Raw genomic sequence first — 18,919 nt, forward strand, 5'->3', positions numbered from 1 at the left:
ACAATTTTTGTCAGCTAGTGTTCTCTAATAGCAATACAAAGGATTGGATCGGTTCAATTCAATGAATGGAGCTGTCAAACGCTTTCTGACCAGTAGGTGGGGCATGTTGTAGAACATCTGTATTGCGCCATTCACACGGTATTGCTATTAAGAAATTTGTTTTTAATTTCTTTTTTTTTTTTTTTTTTTTTTTTTAAGCCTGCAGGGAAATTTTGTGTTAATGTGCAAAGTAATAAATTGGTATTTTATGCCTGTAGCAATGATTGTCTTCTGCTCTTTTCACATTGATACAGTATGCCTCTTGTCTACATGCATTTTTTTTTTTTTGGGCCATAAAAAACTCACATTAGTACAGTACAGTATACCTCATTCTGTTGCTCTAAAGTAACATATAAAAGGTATAGCTATTGAGATTATACAATGAATGAAAATAAGATAACCTCGAAATAAGCGGTTCAGAAAATGAATAGATGCATGGTCCTTATCTATGTTGCCTTTCAAGTTATGAAGCAGCCTACACTTTGGATGTCCAGTGTGACAAATGGCTTCAAAGTGATGTTGAAGATAGAAAATACTGTACAATAGTTTGCTCCAGTTGAGCCAGCATGGTAGTATTCAGTGTTAATTTTAAATTGAGCATTCAACATGTATTTCACTTAAACGATGAGAGCAACCATCCCTTTGCCATTCACGTTATCACCCCCCCCCCCCCCCCCGTCCTGCTTCCTGTGTCCCAACTTGTTGTCATGACCACTGTTTCCTTGGTGACCTGCGTTAGAAGAAAGGAAACCTGAAACCGAGATCTTGTCGTATTTAATTCATTAGCACATAAAGGTTTAGTATACATAATGCAGCAAAGAAGCGCATATTGATTTAGAAAACAAGAGTGATGTTCTAAATGTCTTCATTCATATTTGATATTTAACAAAAACAATTCAGCCACAATTTAAAAAATTAAATAAAAAATTAGCCAAGGGTGTATCATTCTGTCAAACAAAGACTTTTAGGTACAATAGCTGACGTTACCGCTGACCTTTGTGTTGTATGGCTTTTTACCATTTTCAAAGTTATTAATCCTTTCATTGTGTTGTCAACGAAAAAGGCAATTCAGAGCTGTTTTGTAAAATATCCTTTAAAAGGAGCGTGGCACAGGGTGAAACTGTAATCCCCATTGTAGAGGCTCCCCCATGTTGTTTTTGTGTCAACCATCCATCCGTTCCTACCTCCCTTTTGTTGCCACACACACACACACACACACACACACACTCTCCTCCCACCCACTGCTTCCATGTATTTGGGGGCATGTTGACTGTTGCTCCCCCAGATTTGAAGACAGACTTGGTTATAACCTGATGCGCCATTCGCCTTGATATTGCTACACTGGTTTGGACCCTTTTGGACTGCCCTGTTAGCACCAGAGGCGGTTGGTAGGAGGGGGCAGGGTAAAGCCGAGTCTGAAGTGGCTTCATAAAGGCTTGCATCCCAGAGTGCTTTTTGTCTGCACAGCGACACCTCCGCTAAAACAGCATTGGATGAGGCCTCTTGCTTCCATGTTTTTGAAAAGAAATATGTTGGTTCCTTTATTATTTAAGATATTTTTTAATGGGAATTATATACAAGACGATGTGGATATTTTCTTCCAAAAAAAGGCCTGACACAGTCCAACGGCAGAATTAACCTTGCTTGATATAAGGTATGAGTCTTAGCTAGCAAGGTGAAGCTACGTACTAAAGTGCCATTGTTAAACTTGAAATACTCTGTAAGAAAGGGCTAAGATAAATTTCAAGACTAGCTGGACTTCAATGCCACTGTACACAGATCAATCCTGCATCCGAAGGCTGCCACAGGTGGCTGCACAGCTACTGCATACTCAATAATGCATTGAGTCAAGCACAGGAATGAGAGGGAGGAGAAAGTGTGTGGCCCTGTGATCCTTTTCAACAGACGGATGTCTATCACCAGGAGAAAGTGGGTGTGATTACTCCTGGTTAATGCAGCAATTGGATGCTAGGTGGAAGGGGACCCTGTGAGCAGATGCTGAGAGAAGCAGCAGTGACTTGGGTGGAGATAGATACCCAAAAAGTACACTTTGGAAGACTTTAATCCTGAGAAAGAGAGAGATTTCATCCTTCAAAGAATCTTACTCCTCGTGAATCACTTGTCGCCATGGTGAACACCGGCTTGCAACTGATCAGCTTCACCTGCGCTGTGACCGGCTGGATCATGGCGATCGCGGTTACGGCCCTGCCCCAGTGGAAGGTATCGGCCTTTATCGGCAGCAACATCCTGACGTCAGAAATCAAGTGGGAGGGCATCTGGATGAGCTGCATCTACCAGACCACTGGTCACATGCAATGCAAGACATACGACTCCATGCTGGCCTTGCCTCCTGACATCCAGGCCGCACGCGCCCTCATGTGTTTGGCCATTTTCATGGGCTGGCTTTCCTGCACCGTGTCCTGCTGCGGCATGAAGTGCACCACCTGCGCCGGGGACGATCGACAAGCCAAGGCGGGCATCGCACTCTCTGGTGGGATTCTCTTCATCCTGACGGGCCTATGTGTTCTCATTCCCGTTTCCTGGACTGCTAACACAGTCATTCAGGATTTCTACAACCCCAACGTGCCCATGATGCACAAAAGAGAGCTGGGTCAGGCTATTTATCTGGGATGGGCATCTGCAGTTATTCTGATGATCAGCGGAGCAGTGTTAAGCAGTACGTGCCCCCTCGTGGAGAGGGGTGGCAGGTACCGCAGGGGCTACATGGGCCGCAGCTTTGCTAATTCACCTGCTTCTGCACCAAATCTACACAAAACCATCACATCTACCAGTCTCCCACTTAAGGAGTATGTGTAGAGAGCAAACAGTATGTCTGTCAAGAAGTAATAGCAAAATGACAAAAAGGTATTAAATTACTCTTTAAATATCTTGATAACATCAATATTTTGCTTAATTTCTGTATTTATTTCTGTTTAAACTTGTGTTCTGTACATTCCTTGTATTTAAAACGAGTGCCTGAAAAAGCTATTGTCATAGCAAATAAAAAAATAAAAAAATCCCCAGGCTTCTAAAATAGCTTATTTTGTGTTTTATAATTTATCTACATACTTATTTCCTGTCATCTAAAACCCATGATTGAGTTTTCATCAGTCAGAACTATGAAATAAAAACAGTTTGTTAGTATGGCTCTGTTTTGATCCTTTTGTGAGCTGTATTATTAACAAATATTTAGTTTTGGTATAGTGTCAATCAATCTGTTTTTATTTTTCAAAAACGATTAATTTTGCTGTCAACAGTCACCACTATCTGTCTGGTGAATGGAAGATAAATCTCCAATTATGTATTGTTCCTTTGAAGCTCACAGTCATTCCATTACAAGACTGTCAGAGTGAAAGCATTGCACTCGTCGCTTTCTCTCCACTTAGCCAGACTCCATGAAGAAGGAAACTTTGCAAAGTGCATCTGAAATTGGACAAAGAAGGGATAAATTCATTAGCCTGACAAGTCATACACAACATGAAACCAACAAAATATTACAGACATTATGAATAGAGTTGAGTGTATCTTAAGTAGGTTGTTTGTTCACACAAAAACATATGACATTACTATCAAAGTAATATAGCAATGGAGATGTAATAAACCTTTACAATGTGATATTTACAAGGACACACCCAAAACAGATTGTTCACTGTGTGTTGAGGTGCAGCACGTCGTCTTTTAATGTGAACAGAATGAACTCTCAGTCATAATGGATATTGACCTGTGATTTGATCCTCTGCACTGGGGGTGTCCAAGTCTTTCCATCTCTTAGTAGCCGATACCAAAAGGTTGAGGTTGTATGAACTGAGTGTGTGGAGCAGAATCTTCCTCCTCGTGAATCTGAACACATGAGTTGAGGAAGGGCGAAACAGACAGTGTGATGCAATTCCAAGTCAAGCGTTAGCAAAGAGGATACTGTTGTCGATAGTGACGCGCGGCATTATGGAGCCACTCCATCATGTCGATGACTGACGGGACGGTGGCAGAGCGCTCCGTTACAGTGACCAAATCCAGACTATCTGTGTTCTGCTCATACAACTGGACAGCAGTCGAGACCTGGTTAGTCACAGAGTCTTTTAGTGACTGAAGAGAAGCCCTGAGAGGAAAAAGGCAGAGAAATAATCACAGTAATGTCAAACTTTACCACACCATACTTCATACAGACAGCCATCCATTTGCTACACCACTTGTCCTCATTAGCGTTGCGGGTGAGCAGAAGTCCCAGCTGACTTTGGCCGAGTGGCGTCGTACACCCGGGACTGGTCGCCAATGAATCACTGGGCATATATAGACAAACAACCATTCACACTCACACCTAAGAGCAATTTAGATAAGTACTTTTCAACTGTTGTCATCCTAGGACCTGCATTTTTCTACTGTCGGTAAGTCGCGAGCGACCCACTTTTACAGAAGTTAGGAACAACAAAGAATATGTATTTTTTTAAAATAGCTTTTGAAAACATAACTAAACGTGGCTATATGTTAAAAGTACTTTTAAGAGCACCTTGTTAAGAAACTGAGGATGAACATGGCGACTGCATGTACATACATGAATATACCTGTAGTGGAATTAAATATCAAAATTGGACCACAAAATTTCCCTAATACCTTGGCACTGATATTTTTAGGAAAGTCACTTAGCCGATATGTTCCATGTGAGAACTTAGCACAGAGCGTGGCATACAGTATTTATTGTAATCTTTTTACGAAAAACACTTTTGAGGTGTAAATATAAGAAATTAAATGAAAAAAGTAAGTGTGGGGTTAATTGAGTATGACTTTTTGTACCGCATATTCTTATGCCGCCACGCAAACTAGCTCATTGTGCGGTTTTCTTCACCTCGAAACGTCATATTGATAACAGTGGTAAACTAAAGACCCCGTTTAATTCTTTTTACTATCCCTTTGCGATCCAACAACGATGGGTCTGCGACTGACTTTTGGCTCCCAACCCACCAGTTGAGAATCACTTATTTCGAGCACAGGTGTCATACTCGAGGGGACAAACCATAACTATGACGTGTGGCCTTCAAAAATGAGGTCCACAACTCTTGATTTTGAGTCTTCAATTAACCCAACACACATGTTTTTTTAAAATAAGGGAGGAAAACCATTTGGTCCAGCAAACACTGGGAGAACATGCAAACTCCTAACTGGAAAAGCGAAACCGGGATTTGAACCCTCAACCTCAGAACATTAAGAAACACATGCTAAACACTCGGTCTCTGTGCATCAAACAGAGGTGTTTATAATTGTTTTTGTCCCATCTTAATTCGCTACACCACTGCAAACAGCGGCCATAATAATAATAAAGCTAATGTTAAATGTGAACCTTTATAGTTTCAATCAAATTACAGGAATTCATTATCTTTGTAAAGGCAGATATTTTTCACACAGCCATTGACTTTGATCGTGTCGAGTTTCTCATGTACAGGGGCTTTGTTAGCGACGCATAATATTGATAATTTATATCTTACATATTTTGGTGGAGTTTGCACAACACAGTGTCCATGGCTTGCGAGAGCTTGAAACGCAGCAGTTCCTCCACTTGTGGAAAGTCCTTCAGCGGCGTGTTGGAGATCTGGACGTTGGAAAGCGCCCTCGACTGCTCTGCCAAGTTCTCCAGGGATGCCATCAGAGGGATACACTCTGCTACCACGCTCATCCACAATTTTTGGTTGTTTTCCAGACTATGGAAGCATCTCCTCAAAACTTGATGGATGGTTAGTAGGGCAGATTTCGACATCTTTGTGGCTGATTTGAACAGTTAGCCGACTTCGAATCGAGATGTACACTTGGACATAAATAATTTACATCGGGTTCTCTTTGAAAACAACAACTTTTAAAATGAATATTCCCATCCTTGTCACGCTCCACACGTTTACATGTTGCTTGTCGACAATTTCCGGCCACGTGCTGTAAATAGATGACGTTAAACACCCTTATTGGCCTGGTTTCTACGGGAAGTCACGTTACAGAAACGAAACTTGATTGGTGCACTTTGGGTATTAGTCCCACCCCGGCGCGGATTTGAAAACAGTTTGTAAGTGACATTACACAAAGAAGAAGTAGGGCACAAGGAGTTGAAAACGTATTTCAAAAGTGAAGCGAGATTACGCAAGGAAGAAAAATCAGGTAATACATTCTTTAAAAACCTACACAAAACGTCTCGCAAATGCCGTTTTTCCCATTAAAAGACGGTTGGAATGCAAATGGTTTGAAGTCATAGCTGCTAAAACACCCCGTAACGGCCATGCTAGGCTAACACGAACATGACGCTAGCATTAAACGGCTCTACTGTGCGTGTCGATAACTTCTTTTAGGAGGCCATTCGCGGTAGTCTTATTTCCTCGATGAATTGTGTTTTGTCGGTTATGATGAAGTCAATTTGCTTTCGCTGGTCTTCTACCTTCAGTCATGGCGCCCAGGAAAAACACGAAACAACAGAAAAACAACCCAAAAATGATCAAGCTCGAGGCGTTTTTGGATGATTTCGACAGTGAAGGTAAAAATGTGAATTATTAAAAAGTTAGACATGAGTCTTTATAATAGTCCTCATCCACTGTTTTTAAGTCATTTTACGTCTTCTTTCAGCTCCGTGGTGTTTGTGTCCATTTTTTGTTTGAACTGACTTATTAATGATTGTTTTCACAGTCAAAACAAGGGTTGGACAACTTGAAGAGAAGAAGAACGTGCTGTTAAGAGAGCTTGACAACAGCTGTAATGTGGCTCTCATTAAGCAACATGCGATGGTTAGAAAAATGAATTGGATGGAATATTTCAGTAAGTCCTGTATCTCATTAATGCTTGTCTTTTAGTTAGGGTTTGTTAGCGTGACTGGCGCCTCTGATATTCAGTGGTGAGAAGTATACGAAGTACAAATATTTCATTTTAAGTAAAAATTTCAGATGTGTGTACTTAAAGCACCACTGTGTTGTATGTAATTGACGTTTTTTTTTTTTTTTATAAACCTAAGTCGAGTTGAATCAGTGCTTCTACTTTTTTTTTTTTTGTAAGTATTTGTACTTCTGCTGTTCTACTTAAGTTCAGAGTGTGAGTACTTTTGCGATGTTCATATTGATAATGGGGATTCTTTGGATTGTTTGAGCCACTGGTTTTCCCTGCACATACACGAAAAGCAAATGAATGTTTTCTTCATCGATCACCAGAAGCCGAGAAACCCAAATCCCCGCAAGTGGATGATTTGAAGGTGAGTTGACGGCCTTTCCTGTCATTTATTGCAATTGAGTGTTCCAAGCTTCATGTTCCTGTTGCCTTGTTTCTCTTGTCTCTTTACAGAGGGCAGCAATTGTAGCGCATGTTGTGGCTGAGGACCACGCCGTTCTCATGAAATCAGTCAAGAAAAGTATGATAGCTGTTTTTTCCCCATGTTTTGAGATGCTTTGAAAAGGAGATGTTATACATTTTTTTTTTTTCACAATTTAAAACATTTCCCATGTCTTATTAAAAGCTCCATGTCATTCTTAGGTCAAGAACTACACCGCACTTATTGTACAGTTGCCACAATCAAGTTAAAATAATATTTTGGAGTGTTTCTATGACATGCAAATGCTGAGTGTCTTTTGTTACCAGGGCCATTGGGGAAGAGCTAGGGCATGCGACCAAGTGAGCAGCTTCTGAATGTTGCCAATGTTGTGAATTTTTTTATTTTTATTTTTTTTTTACCCCTCTGGCAACTTTAAAAAGGGCATCAAGTGATAAATCTTGCTATTTTTCTGTTGCGTTATCTGAGACTCAGATGCCCTCCAGAGCAAGAAATATTCCCCCCTCCAAGTCCAGACTGCAAATGAATGGAACTTGTGTGAAGACCACATATACCATTAACCATTTACTGTACACCCTTTTGTGTCATAGTGGGGGTGGAAGTACAGTGGCTCCCTCAGAGATATTTTCAGAAATGGTTAGATAACAAAAGATTTACTTAGTTGTGTGATTTCACATGTGATGGATGGGCAGCACTCCAGAGACCCAACTAAAATATTTGTTTGCGAACAAAAAGTAAATTTTCCATACATCACCTTTCAATCACTTTTGTGCAGAACTGTGTAAACTGATGTGGCAGATGGTAATTGTTTATATATATCTATATATATATATCTATATATATATAGATATATATAAAAAGTTTGGCAAATGCAATATTAAATCAGCTTCTTGATGCTTTTTAAAAGCATCTGCAATGATGAGTGCATTTCTTGTCTCAAACACAGTGTCAAAGAAGAAGGGCGCAACCAAATCCACTTCAAATGATGAAAACACGCCCAGAACTTCGAGGAAGGTAAAATGGCTCATTTTAAGTGACGTGCATCTTAAGTAATTTTTGTACAGTGTCTGTATGTAACCACTTCTTCTGCGTTCAGGGGAAAACTGCAAGGAAGCCCCCAACTACATCCAGACGTGTAAAAGCTCTGTCGGTCAGTCAGCAAAATGCTTCAGTAAGAAGGTAGGACACAAGTGGGTTGTTTTACTTTGTCCTAAAACAAGGCTCCTTCTCTAATAGAATTTGTGTTCCAATTAATTGCTTTTCCACTGGGTAAAGAAAAGAACTGTGACTCTTTTTACTATGGCTGATGATGATCGCACAATGTTTAATGGTAGAAAGACAGAGAGAGAGAGAGAGAGTGAGCAGCTAAATAGAAAGCTTTCATAGTTTTCATCAACATTATTATGATTATAAAAATGCATTTGTTTCATGCCTAGTAAAAACATTAGCCGGGGTCCCTGTTATGTGGAAGCCAAGCCCCCAGTAAGTGCAGCTAGCTTCCATTAACAACAGTAAATACATTTATCTGCAGGGGGTCTTAAACCTGGTTTATTTCTTCATAGTGTTATTTGTTTTATTCTTATACAAGTACAGTAACATTTTTCTTTATTAAAAACTCATAACAACATTAACAGTGGTCTGGGGCCAGTACGGCACTGTGTCAAGTAAATACGATAAAATCAACACAATTCTTGTAGAGTAGCGGTGTGCAGTATATTGAGTATTTTTGGTAGATGTTATGAATTTTGCCAAAGGTATAGATTTGGATTGCGATATTTATTTATTGATGATGTCATCACATCTGTCTCAGAGGAAAAATAATAGCTTAAATAGTCTGACTACAGCGCTGGCAGTTCCTCCAGCTCCGCAGCTACAGTTGGCTAGCTATCCATCCATCCATTTTCTGAGCTGCTTATCCTCACAAGGGTCGCGGGCGTGCTGGAGCATATCCCAGCTATCTTCGGGCAGGAGGCAGGGTACACCCTGAACTGGTTGCCAACCAATCGCAGAGCACAGTTGGCTTGCTAGCATGGCTAAACATGGTGTGGAGCCACTCCTCAGTCACTCGTCATCACCTCCGTGGCAAAGAATAAGATACACTTCTGACAAGTAAAGTAGCGTTATCACAAACGGAGAATGAGACGTGATGAGCGGAAGATGGAGAAGCCATGCTAAGCTATCGTGAAATCTAGTCTTGAAATGCTGGAATAAGTGCTTGGGTGACATACTACATTATTCAGTTCAAGCCAGACTACGAAGTCTGGCTTGAACTGAGTTACAGTGGAGGGTAACCAACGATGAACAGAAAATTAGAAGGCAAATTGCTAAGTGTCTAGAGCGAACATAATACACAGCTACACATGGAACACGTCCAAAAACTGGAAATGTATTCATATCTGATTGCATGTGTCAACCGAGAGGAGGGGCTTATAAGGTTTGCATGTTTCTGGAGAGACAAACACAAACCGACTTAGTTGCTTAGTGGGGTGGGGCCACTCTCTAATTACTGTGACGTTGCAAACTTCATGGACTGTCCCTTCACTTGCACTCAGTTTCTATAGGTGTTCTCAGGACATTGAATTGATCGCAACTGGACTGTTCTTTTTGTCTTAGAAGATGTTTTGCCTTTCATCTGAGCAGGCTTCATCAGTTCGTGCAGCTTGGCTTAGTTAGTTAGGACAGAACTAGCCTGGGTTTTTGGTGTGGAGGCGCAACTATTTATCCTCCAAGTTGGAGGAACGCCCCAAACCTCGAATGGGATCATTCTTTTGGAATACAAAACGACAGTCGTTAAGAAATCTTATTGAGAGGCCACTGTCTGTCAATAGGAGTCGTTAGGAGTCATTTCATTGCCAAACCATCAAGGTGGGCATATCAGAATCATCTTTATTTGCCAAGTATGTCAAAAACACGAGGAATTTGTCATGTAGCACCACAAAGCTCAAGTTACAGTATCACTTGAACCTTGCCCATTTTCATAATCTCTCTCGTTGAGTAAATAAAGATGAGGAAATATGGTATTTTTGTCTTTTTAGTATTGGTTTTATTGAAGTTAATTTAATTTTATTCAATTGTAGTACATTCCTATGTTTAAAGTTACTTTATATAACTCATTGGTTCATAGTAAATGAGTCAGTTTTTCTCATACCTACTATTGCTTATTATTGTTCTCTGTTTGATTAATATCACTTGATCAAGCCTTTTCTAACATTCCATACTCCAAAATAAGTAAAGTATGTGTCATTATTGCTGATATCGGCTCGCACCGATATCGGTATCAGCCAAAACTCAAGGCTATAATATCTGTATTGGATCGGTAGTGAAAAAGTTGGATCGGGACATCCTGAACTTTTATTCACTGATCTTCATTATTGCAATTTTATTCAAGCTAGTGTTGTCTTTATTAAGACTGTGTTATCTTGATTTAGATCACCAAGGAATGCCATGGTGACTCCTGCCAGGACTCTGCTGGACTCCTCTTTGATGGCCCCAACTCCCTTCATCACACCACGCTTTGACCCGAGGTAACCGCAATGTGTGGCAGGCATCTGATGCTGCTTGTTTCTGTAATATCAATGCGGTGTTATAGTTTGGCCTCATAGGGAAAAACACACAACTCATCCTTCAAGCGTTCTGCACCACAGGCTTCCCAATACTCCGGCTTTGAGAAATCCTCGCCACAAGGAGAGGGTCTTCAGTATTTCAACCAATGGCTCACCCATCGCAGCAACCAATGAAGAAATTATCATAAATGTGCCAATCGGCAACGGAGAGGTGAGTCATAAGTGCACTTTATAACCTAAACAATATGACCATTAAAATATATATTATCATATGGTATGGTATCAGTTAATTGTCAGCCTTCAATATATGTGAAACATACTTTACAGTATAACATACTGCTGAACATACTGCTTTTCATACTCCTTTTCAAGAGGTCAGTCCCAGAAACACCACAAATAAACACCATAAAAATGGGTATCAAACATACATTCATACATGCTCTTATAATGATGATAATAATAACCAGACATAATTTTCATCTCCCATCAAAATACAGCATAGCTTCTTCCACCTAATCCTTAACTGTTAGTAGATGAGAGAGATGAAAATCTTCAAGTATGCGGGCACGAGGAATGTCCAAAGAGAAAACATTGTCTAAAAGGCGCTATCTTTGAAGTTTAAGAAAAAAGCGAATGACAATTGCATTATTCAGAACAAGTTAGTTTTTATTTTTATTTATTTTTAAAAAAGTTTCTCCCCTGGGACTTGCTTTTTTATTTTTTTTAATTTTCTGATACAAACAAGCTTTGCAACTGGGGTTTTCCAAGCATTAATTTCAATACTAATAGTCTACAGAAATTATAGAAATATTTTTATTCACAGATAATGTTGGGTATTTTTTTTTTGGGGGGGGGGGGTCAAAAATGTATGTAAACACTATCCTTAATTAACATTTTAACTGTTCAAGGATTTCAACAATCAAATGAACTCTTATGCATGGTTCGGCTGTTCCACATCTCCAGTAACACTGCACCCCTTCTAGCTCCGTAATACGGTGAGCCAAGGTGACCTTGGTGAAATAGTTGCAGCTTGGAAGCACATACCTTGGGTCACAAGTTTCCAACGTTGATAAATCATTTTTGCCACTTAGTAATGGTCGCCATATATAAAGCAATGTTTAGTGCGATTGACTTTGTGATTGCCTTCTTGTCATTCAGAAAACAATGTGAAAATGATTATGCTGATATCTGTTGGTGGGAATTAAACACACTTGTGGCTTATTTGAAAAAGTCACTGGAGGAGTTGGAAGAGTCTGGCGAGCAAATTAAGTTGGCAACCCTGATGCTCTGTTTGTAAACTAGCTCTTCAGTTCGCAGCCATGTGATTAGAGTTATAAGTTCACGTCAGCGGTAATGAGGGAAGCCGATAACAAAAAGATTGCTCAGGCCAAGACCCAGTTCAGAATCGTATGGCAACTGGATTTACCAGGACGTTTCATATTCACTTCCTCCTATACTCTGTTTATACAAGGATGATTCATACTTTTGAACGGAATATGATTGTTTTCAGAGTATTCAGCTGCTGGCCAGTCAAATCAATTCACTGGATCTGTCCCTGCTGGACGAAACCACTTTGAGGAGCGTTCGCCATTTGCAGGTACTGTATATCCACCACATTTACTCTGCAGAACCAAGAATTTGTTTAATGAGCTGCCGTGTCTTTTTAGTGAGGCTGCCTGTATTGTATTAATTGGAGGCTTAACACTCGAAAGACAGACAGACAGTGCATGTCAGATTACTCCATCCTTTATTTTTGGAACTTTAATAAGAGCGCAAATTTGCAGCACGCATTTCTGGTTGTGTGCTTTGTCGCCCCCTTGTCATTTCTGTCCAATGGGAACAATCGTCGCTCGCGTAGCTTTGTTTACAAATTATCGTTCGCTTGCAGAATGTACAATGTGAAGGCGAACAGCACCAAACAAAAAAAAACTTTCCTGGTGTGAATACACCCTAAACTTACAGCATGGCATTTTGTTTATTGTCAAGCTCAGATGGATGGAGTGCATCCGACCAGTGCGTGCTTTACAGCGTACTCACATTGGCGGATATTTGATACGCAATGAGATATCCACATTCGGAAGAGTTCGGATTCCATCTGGGTGTTTTTTTAATTTATTTTATTTAGTTTTTTTTCATCGCCATGAGTCATATCCGAATTGTTGAGCTAAATATTTTCAATTGTAACTTGAGCCATACAATGCTAATCTATCTTTAGATTATTTTCATGTGGAGCATCCCATATTCCCCATTATTTATTTAAAACAATACACGTGTGCCATTATTTATTTCATTTTTTTTACACATATTTTCCCCCTCTCTCCAACAGAATCGGCTCACATCACTGTGTGACTCCTTGAACTGACCCAGCAGTCTCCTGTTGATTTGTAACGTGTATATATATATATATTTTTTTGTCTTTTTTTCCACAGCTTTGCATCCTTTTATCTGCCTTCTTTATCTGATGGGATATTTTATTTGTACTGTTTTGTTGTAGAGTGTGCTCTTCTGTTGTTACACTCTACATTTTTCTTTGAAAACAAAGACCAAGTCTCGAACCTTTGTGTGGTGATTGATTCAGACCTGACTTTCAGTAGTCATATTAAATCAGATACTAAAACAGCCTTCTACTTGCTTAAGAACATATCCAGAGTTAAGGCTTGCATGTGCCAAGCAGAGCAGGAGAAGCACATCCATGCTTTTATCTCAAGTAGACTTGACTATTGCAATGGTCTTCTGACTGGAATCCCCCAAAAGAGCTATAAACGGCTGCAAGTCATTTACAACGCTGCAGCTTGGGTTCTGACCAGAACAAAGAGGTCAGAACATATTACTCTAATTTTAAGGTCTCTACACTAGCTCCCCGTTGGCTTTAGGATAGACTTCAAAGTTCTGCTACTGGTCTATAAATCATTAAATGGTTTAGGTCCTGAATATATGAAACAAATGCTAGTGTAATAAAAACCCGGTAGGACTCAGAGATCTGAAGACTCCGGTCAAATAGTGGAGCGCAATGCCTTTTTTTGCTCCTGGGTGGAATGATGATGAAGTCCTTCGAGCCAGATACTATGTTTTTGTAAGGGGGTGGGGGGATGCTAATTACACAGTTTAGTACAAAAGAAAATGGCTTTTTATAGTTAACTTGTATAACTCAGGTCAAATGGTGGCGGACGGTGTCCAAAGTAAACATGGTGAAGCAGCTTTTTAGCTGGTATGCTGCTCATAAGAGGAATAAGTTGTTGACAGAAGTCAAGTCAGCCCCAAGTGTCTGTTTTTAATTCAGGTTAAAAACTTCCTTTTTTCCTCATACTTATGATTATTTTAGAGAATTTCCACTTTTAAATGATCTTTCTTGCACTGTACGTTTCTTATCTTTATTTTTATACTTTTCTTTGTTTTCAAATGTTTTTAAGCTGTTCTATTTTTGCCTTTGTTTTAATATGCTTTTAATAATGTAAAGCAGAGTTCTCTTGTCAGAAATGCACCATATAAATAAATTTGCTTTGCTATTACATGCAACACATTCCCTGGGATCCACTAACTTGACAACTGCCCATGTGTAAATGCAACTTCTAAATGCGTGTGTTTTAGTTTTTGTACTCTATCACTTTTTAATGTCTAGATAAAGCCTGGATTTTGTCATATGCGTCAGTATCGGTAACATGGACACAGATGTTCTTTTATACTGATGCTTTGTTGGTTGGATGCAGTTTCATTAATCATGTACATAATAGAGTAAGGAGTTGAACACAAACATTGAATGTAGGACAATTATTGGAATAATGGTTGAGTAAATGTGGGTATTTATTTTGCCTGCATATCAAGGAGCCACAGTTATTTTCGTAGCTTTGCAGTATCTCATATTAGTCGCTAGAGGGGGCGCTTTAGATTAAAATGTATTCGTTGTACTGCAGCATAGATGCCATTAGATGGCAGCATTCATTCATGACGTTTTCTGTAGGGTTTTGCCCTCGTGAACGTTTTTAATATTTTTCATGTGTGCCTTTTTTTTGACAGCACATTTCAATAATTTAAATGTTTTCTTTCACCCTCATGAGCTGCCTCCTACCTTTTTGATATTTGAAGTAAGGTAGCATGTTAATCCATTCGACCCCGCTTGTCCTCTTTAGGCTTGGGTGTGAGCTGAAGCCAGCCGATTACAGGGCACCTCACACCCCAATGGGTAATTTAGTGCTCTTAAATTATATTGGTCATTGTTATTTACATGCTAAACTGACCACCATTGCTAGACGAAGAATCATCTTTATTGTCATGTCCCGGGGTTGTTGTGGGTGGATGGGCGATTGCTGCATCCTCACCAGCTCTGTCTGGCAACACTTTTTTTGCTGCCCACAATGTTCTTCCGGTTGATTGCCGGGTTTCTAAGCACTTGACCACATCTGCTGTTTCTACCGCTCTACCCACTATTTCCTCATATAGTGGCAGGGGGTGGTTATTTACTCAACTGCAGTGGGGACCAGGCACATATTAAGGTGTTTCAGGTTTATATATATTTATATTTCACAACAAGCAGTATGGTGAACAAGTGCTTAGCACATCCATCTTAGAATTCTGAGGTTGGGGCTTCAAATCCAGGCTCCATCCTCTCCGTGTGGAGTTTGCATATTCTCCCGTGCTTTCTTCCACATTCCAAAAACATGCAGATTATGTTAGTAGAAGACTGTCTTCATCTCGTTTCTTCATTTGAAAAAACTGTAGAAGCATCAAAGCATTTTTATTAATGTGGACAAATGCATTTGACAAAATTACAGCCTAAATATTACAGATTTGTGTCGTAATCATAAGCCACTTGTCATTCAGTGATTTCAGTATTAAAGACTACTCTAACTAAGGGCTGGAGAAGCCCACTCCCGATCGGAGCTGTCAAGAGCAGTAACAAATTACATAATATATAATATTAATCCATTAAATTAATGGGGGAAAATGTGTAATTCAATTAGTTGCTTTTGGAAATTTTCATGATTACAATTAGATTTGAAAAAATCGCCGCAAAATCTCAAATTTATCAACGTCCTCCTCCTAAAGCCGACACTTCTGAATGGGTCTCTCTGTTCGTGCTGTTGGCGTAATCTCAAGCATGACAATTTTTACAAATACGACATCGAAGCGCCACCTTGTGCTAAGGTTACTCCAGGTTAGACTCATAATGAATAAATAATCTTTTGAACACCTAATAGAACAGTTTCATCTTCATATTTTTGGAGTTATTATGGAACATTGATGCCATCACTTATCTAGGTTGTCTAAATTGTGTGGATTTGTCATTAGGTCAGCATGGTATGTTTTTGACATGCTGTACATATAATGCAACAAACCATTTTTAAAATTTATTTACATTTCATCATGTTTTGTTATCATTTTACTGTAAACAACAAATATGTGGTTAATTCCAAAATAATGATGGTGGTTTTGAGCCACTTTTTTTATGGGAAACATCTCAAGATCCTGTTGATGCATTCATTCAAATTTAAAAAAGTAATGAAGATGTCATCAAATGTAATTAGTTATATTACTTTGGAAAAACGAGTTGAAATGGTTTCACTACGATTGTATTTTCATTCGTGTAACTTGTAATTGTAACCAACATTTACAAAGTAATCTGAACACTGGTGAACAGTAACAGTGTTGTGTCATAATGGAGTTTAAATCCACTTGGAACATAAAGCATAACGTGGATTTGTGTAATGATAATAATTCATACAAGGAGACTTGATTTGTGACACACCACAATGACTTCATCTTTAATTGCTCTCCATTGAATGACATAATATATATATATATTTCCCCCCCCCCCCCCCCCCCCCCCAAACATTTAACCCTCCCCGCTCTGTTGTCATCTGTTCGGTGAGATCTCTGGTGGATAGCAGAACACCTAAATTGAGGTGCCTGGACGGAGGTGGTTGCAAATAAAGAAATTAGATTTGGCCTCTGTGTCTTTGATCAACCCAACATTTTTTTGGAATGTGGTAGGAAGCGAGACACCCAAAGTCCACACAGGAAGCCCTGAGCTGGGATTTGGACCCTGAACCTAGGAACTGCGAGGCAGATGTGCTATCCACTACTTGCGATGCCCACCTCTTAAGTCTGTCCTGTTAGCATTTTCCCTTTATCATCAGTAAACTCTTGCTTTTGCCTATGCTAGAAGTTCTCTTGTCCTTTCATGACTTTGTTTGCACAGAGGGATATTCGTGAGTGGCGTAACACGGCTGTTGGCAGAAAGTGGCAGCCTCGCCCGCTGCTGGCACAGGAACACGCACTCTGACCTTCAGGGACAACTGAATTGGCAATTAGAAGCTCGTTATAAAGCTCAAAGAGCTCGTCAGGGTTTTCACCTGGGACGAGGCGGCGGGTCAGGCCGGGCCTCACCTTGTGTCTCCGCAGGCAAGCGCACAAACGCTTGATTCTCGTGCATCATATGCTAGCAAGGAGTGGGACTGGAACTCTGCCCCAAACTGAGAGTAAGCCTGGCCCTTCCCTCATCTTAAGCACTTGATCATCTGCTATTATTCACTGTGCAAACTACTGCTGTGCAAAATAATAAAACAAAATAATCACCTCCATGTCCCCAAAAAACGACAGATGCTGTGGTCCGCAGTGCATCCAGTTCAACTCCCTTGTTAGCAAAATCTTTGCAAACCTGCTCTACATAGCGGAATGTTCACAGTTTTGCATCTGAATGGGTTGGATCCTTTTTTTTCTTAATTCTCTGGAAAATTGCCACATTGCACGGATGGCTAAGCACGTGGGCAGTGGTGCAGTGACAGGTGCTGTATGAATGGGGTGGATTTTCAGGTCACGTAGCAACGCTTCCACATAAATCATCCACTGAGTTGTGCAGGATGAGGGACTGGACCCTGAGTGGAACGGAGACCATACCGAGATACTTCAACCCAACTCGAGTACATCACGCATAAGGTAATTCCCATGAGAACAATGCTTAAAAACCATGGGTTAAAGCACTCAAACAGATTCTTGCATTAAAGCTCAATTGAACCTTTAGGGCAGTTGTCCTTAATAAAAATGTAAAAAGGTCCAGTTCTGTAAAATGTCTTGAAGTTCCTTAACATAATCTACAGCAGCATTTTAAATTGGTCTCAAATATTTTGTCAAAATCAACTGACTCAATGATTGTCAAATAAAATATAAGATATACAGCTATTGTACAGTATAGTGTTCTAACAATACTGCGTGGCAGGAATTAAATGAAAAAAATATTTGATTGGTTATACAAGTGTCAAAGCAAGTAGTTATGAGTACAGTGTTAGATATCAATAAAATAGTGAATCGCAAATATGCGGTGCTTACTGTTATAGGGCACATATTTTGCCAAACCAACTCTCACAAGTGGGTCTTCTACACAGAGGCAACCAATCAGAGGAAATGGGGTGGTCCTAGCCAAATATGGACAAAGCGGATACAAAACTGGGTCAAACAGAAGTAGCTCTCAGAGGGGTCTTTTCTGGACACGTATGACAAAACCAAGGTGTTTTTTTTTGTAATGAAATTGACACTTTTATACTAAGTCCATGTTAGCGAGTCACTCTATGGAGGTCTAGATCGCCAAAATACGGGACCTTTAAGTTACCTGTCCTGTTTTTCTCCTTCATTTATCTTTAGCGGTTCTGTACTTTCTTGATAAACTGCATTTACATTTTTTCCCCCAAATATAAACGATTGAAACTAATAATATGACAGGTCTGGGTAAGAATAGATCTGGTGACAGATCTACCTATTGAGGTCCACTGTTTTCAGGCACTCATTTTCATAATTGTAATACCAACATTTCAACCTTAGTTATTTCATCTTTGTAAACTTTACTTTATTTTGTTACAATAAACTTATTTTTTTTCCTTTCTTTTTTTGGCATTATTTGTGATTAGATATACAGTATCAGGCAGTGGTGGTAATTTGAAGACCCACTTAAGTTCCTGTATAAATCCAGCTTTATTTGTATATTTAGCTGTACAGCATAGTGGTGCCTTGAGATACGACTTAAATTCATTCCGTGACCATG

At 39.7% G+C, this 18,919-nt stretch overlaps 3 protein-coding genes across 4 annotated transcripts; 2 read left to right on the forward strand and 1 right to left on the reverse strand.

The window, feature by feature from the left end:
* Window positions 1-796: 796 nt before the first annotated feature.
* On the reverse strand, window positions 797-5,940 carry airim (AFG2 interacting ribosome maturation factor). 2 transcript variants are annotated; one of them, XM_061664984.1, is made up of 5 exons: window positions 5,517-5,940; window positions 4,184-4,316; window positions 3,956-4,095; window positions 3,761-3,879; window positions 797-3,462 (listed from the first exon to the last, which is right to left on the reverse strand). In XM_061664984.1, exons 1-5 carry the CDS (start codon window positions 5,783-5,785, stop codon window positions 3,422-3,424), a joined length of 702 nt encoding a protein of 233 aa, XP_061520968.1. In that variant the 5' UTR covers window positions 5,786-5,940; the 3' UTR covers window positions 797-3,421. The 2 variants fall into 2 exon arrangements, with proteins under 2 accessions (XP_061520968.1, XP_061520969.1); XM_061664985.1 differs by lacking the exon at window positions 4,184-4,316 and having other exon boundaries at window positions 3,956-4,135.
* Window positions 2,167-2,856, forward strand: cldn35 (claudin 35). The gene has a single exon (XM_061664987.1). It carries the CDS (start codon window positions 2,167-2,169, stop codon window positions 2,854-2,856), a length of 690 nt encoding a protein of 229 aa, XP_061520971.1.
* Window positions 5,941-6,090: 150 nt separating the features above from the next.
* cdca8 (cell division cycle associated 8) lies at window positions 6,091-13,442 on the forward strand. The gene is made up of 11 exons (XM_061664983.1): window positions 6,091-6,174; window positions 6,455-6,544; window positions 6,694-6,822; window positions 7,209-7,249; window positions 7,339-7,405; window positions 8,271-8,338; window positions 8,421-8,503; window positions 10,753-10,848; window positions 10,969-11,098; window positions 12,398-12,484; window positions 13,214-13,442. The coding sequence occupies exons 2-11, from the start codon at window positions 6,457-6,459 to the stop codon at window positions 13,247-13,249; spliced, it is 825 nt and encodes a 274-aa protein (XP_061520967.1). The 5' UTR covers window positions 6,091-6,174; window positions 6,455-6,456; the 3' UTR covers window positions 13,250-13,442.
* Window positions 13,443-18,919: the final 5,477 nt, after the last annotated feature.

This window comes from Phycodurus eques, chromosome 20 (assembly GCF_024500275.1).
Source record: "Phycodurus eques isolate BA_2022a chromosome 20, UOR_Pequ_1.1, whole genome shotgun sequence".
In the NCBI taxonomy this organism is placed as follows: Eukaryota; Metazoa; Chordata; class Actinopteri; order Syngnathiformes; family Syngnathidae; genus Phycodurus; species Phycodurus eques.